General features: G+C 59.0%; 1 protein-coding gene across 1 annotated transcript in view; it reads left to right on the top strand.

Moving 5' to 3' along the window:
- The first annotated feature begins 1926 nt into the window (after positions 1 to 1926).
- YJU2 (YJU2 splicing factor homolog) overlaps positions 1927 to 2156 on the top strand; it is a 6349-nt gene continuing 6119 nt past the window's right edge. Inside the window, exon 1 of the mRNA XM_026865274.1 lies at positions 1927 to 2033. Within this exon, the coding sequence (XP_026721075.1) occupies positions 2010 to 2033 (24 nt within the window). The 5' untranslated portion in view covers positions 1927 to 2009. The remainder of the gene's footprint in view (positions 2034 to 2156) is intronic.

Here is a 2156-nt window from a genome sequence, read left to right as displayed (position 1 = left end):
GGCGACGGCGCCTGGCGGCGCTGCGCATGCGCACTGCCGCACCCCGCTTCCCGCGCAGCGCTGGCGGCGCCCGAGAGCCGCGCCCGCTCCTGCGGCGACCCAGGGGAGACGTGTCTACCCTGTCCCCGCCGGCGAGGTAGGGCGGGCCCTATTATCAGGATTACATAGCACACTGCTGCTGAGGGACCTTGGGCAGGATTAGAGCACTTACCGCCGTGCATCACCTTATGCACGCACACTCTTTCCCTCAAGCTAAACCCTCCAGTTCTACAGTGTCCCCTTGCACAGAGAGGGTTGTGCCCAGAGGGCTCCTTCCTGCCTTCCAGACTGGCAGTCTCCTGTTCCATGATGCCAAACTCGGCCTTGTACTCCAGACAGCTCCTGTGTGGGCCACACAGAGCTCCTGGGGGTGGCTCAAATGTCAAAACAGGGGTCCCAGGCTGGACAGAGGCCACACAGAGCTCTGGAGCACAAGGGGAGCCCAGGAGCAGGTTGTGAGAGGCTTCGAGGAATGCTGCAGGGGCACGAGGAGGTTTGGGGAGACTAGGGAAGGACTCAGACATCCTCAGTGGCATAGAGAGGAAAAAGACTGTTTGGAGTCATAAAGAAGGGTTGTGAGGGGAGCAGGGGTGCCCTGAGGGGGCATGGCAGGGCCATGGGGCTCGAGGAGGATCTCTTTGCGATGGGCCTAGGGAGGCCCTGAGGGGTAAAAGGCAGCTCAGAGAACTAACGGGGTCCTTGTGGTGGGATGGGAGGGAAAAGGGAAGTCTAAGGCAGAGACAACTCCTCCCAGCTGCCCCATGCCACAGCACTCCTCGCGATGTGATGCCTGATGGCATCTCCCCCAGCAGGTCACACGGGAGAGGCCATTCCTCCCACATCCAGGAGGTCTGGAGGGGCTCTGGCTGCAGCCACAACCTCCCCTGCAGCCCCAGGGCTGACCCAGGGGGCTGAGGAGCCTTGGGATGCTACAGGAGCCCCATGATGTGGGGCACTTTTTACTGAGTGCAAAGGCACAGAGACATGAGTTGAATGAATAAAGCAATTGTTTATTAATTAATGACTACACACAACACCCAGGAGTGAGCCTGTCACCCGAGGAGCTATTACCAATGATCAGCCTGGTAGGGAAGGGCCAGCTCCTGCTTGTGATGTGGCAAGAAACAAAGGAGCTGCCAGCCTCCCCCCTGCCCTCTCCCTCAGGGGTAGGATTCAGCACTGGTATTTGAGAGGAAAAACCCTGTTTTCACCCACCTGTACTTCTTCCTAACCTCCAGAACAGAGCCCTGCAGGAAATTTTCACATTTTTTACAAAATACAGTGATAAACTCTTAACCCCCGAGTAAGAAACCATCCACTACAAACTCAAAACAATGAACCATAAGTGAAGGACTCCAAATCCTCACTTTTAAGCAAGAAACACCAAAGCACACACAAGCAGAGAAACAGCAGAGAGAAGCAGCGGAGTTTCCCTTGGAAGCGCAGCAGAGCACTTCCACTGAACCTACCTGCAACACCAAAAGCACTAATATATCTGCGTTAGGGATAATTTTTTTTTTCCCCCCACCCCAACGACTGACAAGAAAACGCCTCACAGAACAAACTACTGCAGCTGGGGGAATAGTTCATATACAAAACAGACTCTTTTTTAGCCCATTCCTGACACGATGAACGTCAGTCGCCGGAGCGCTGGGCCTGCCCGGGGCCCGCGCCGAGGAAACCGAGCCCCAGCTCCCCGCTGCCCCCCAGGACCTGCCCGGGCGTGGGGCAGAACCGGTGGAACCTTTTATCGGGTTGCCGAGACCGGCGGACGCTTGGCATCACAGCGGAGGTGGGTAGGGAGCCCTGACAGACAGACAGCAGAGACAGCCAGTAGCAGGCGACAACCCGCAGGGGGCGGCTCTCGTCGCACCAATGAGCGGCGGAGGAGGGCGGGACTTCCCGGAAGTGGGTAGCGGTGCTGGGGGCAGCTGTGGGGTGGCACCGGTGTCTGAGTGGGGGTCGCAGCTATGTCGGAGCGGAAGGTGTTGAACGTGAGTTGAGGGGGGGGTCTGGGGGGTCCCCAGGCCGGGGCTGGCCATGGGGAGGGTTCCCTGATCGCTGCGGTTGGGCCTCAGACCGGGGGTGCTGGGCAGTCCCCGCTCGGCTGGGGCGGC

The sequence above is a fragment of the Athene cunicularia genome (assembly GCF_003259725.1).
Source record: "Athene cunicularia isolate RWA chromosome 28 unlocalized genomic scaffold, athCun1 chr28_part3, whole genome shotgun sequence".
In the NCBI taxonomy this organism is placed as follows: domain Eukaryota; kingdom Metazoa; phylum Chordata; class Aves; order Strigiformes; family Strigidae; genus Athene; species Athene cunicularia.
Note: the sequence above shows the minus strand (reverse complement) of the source record. Positions and strands in the feature narration are given on the sequence as shown.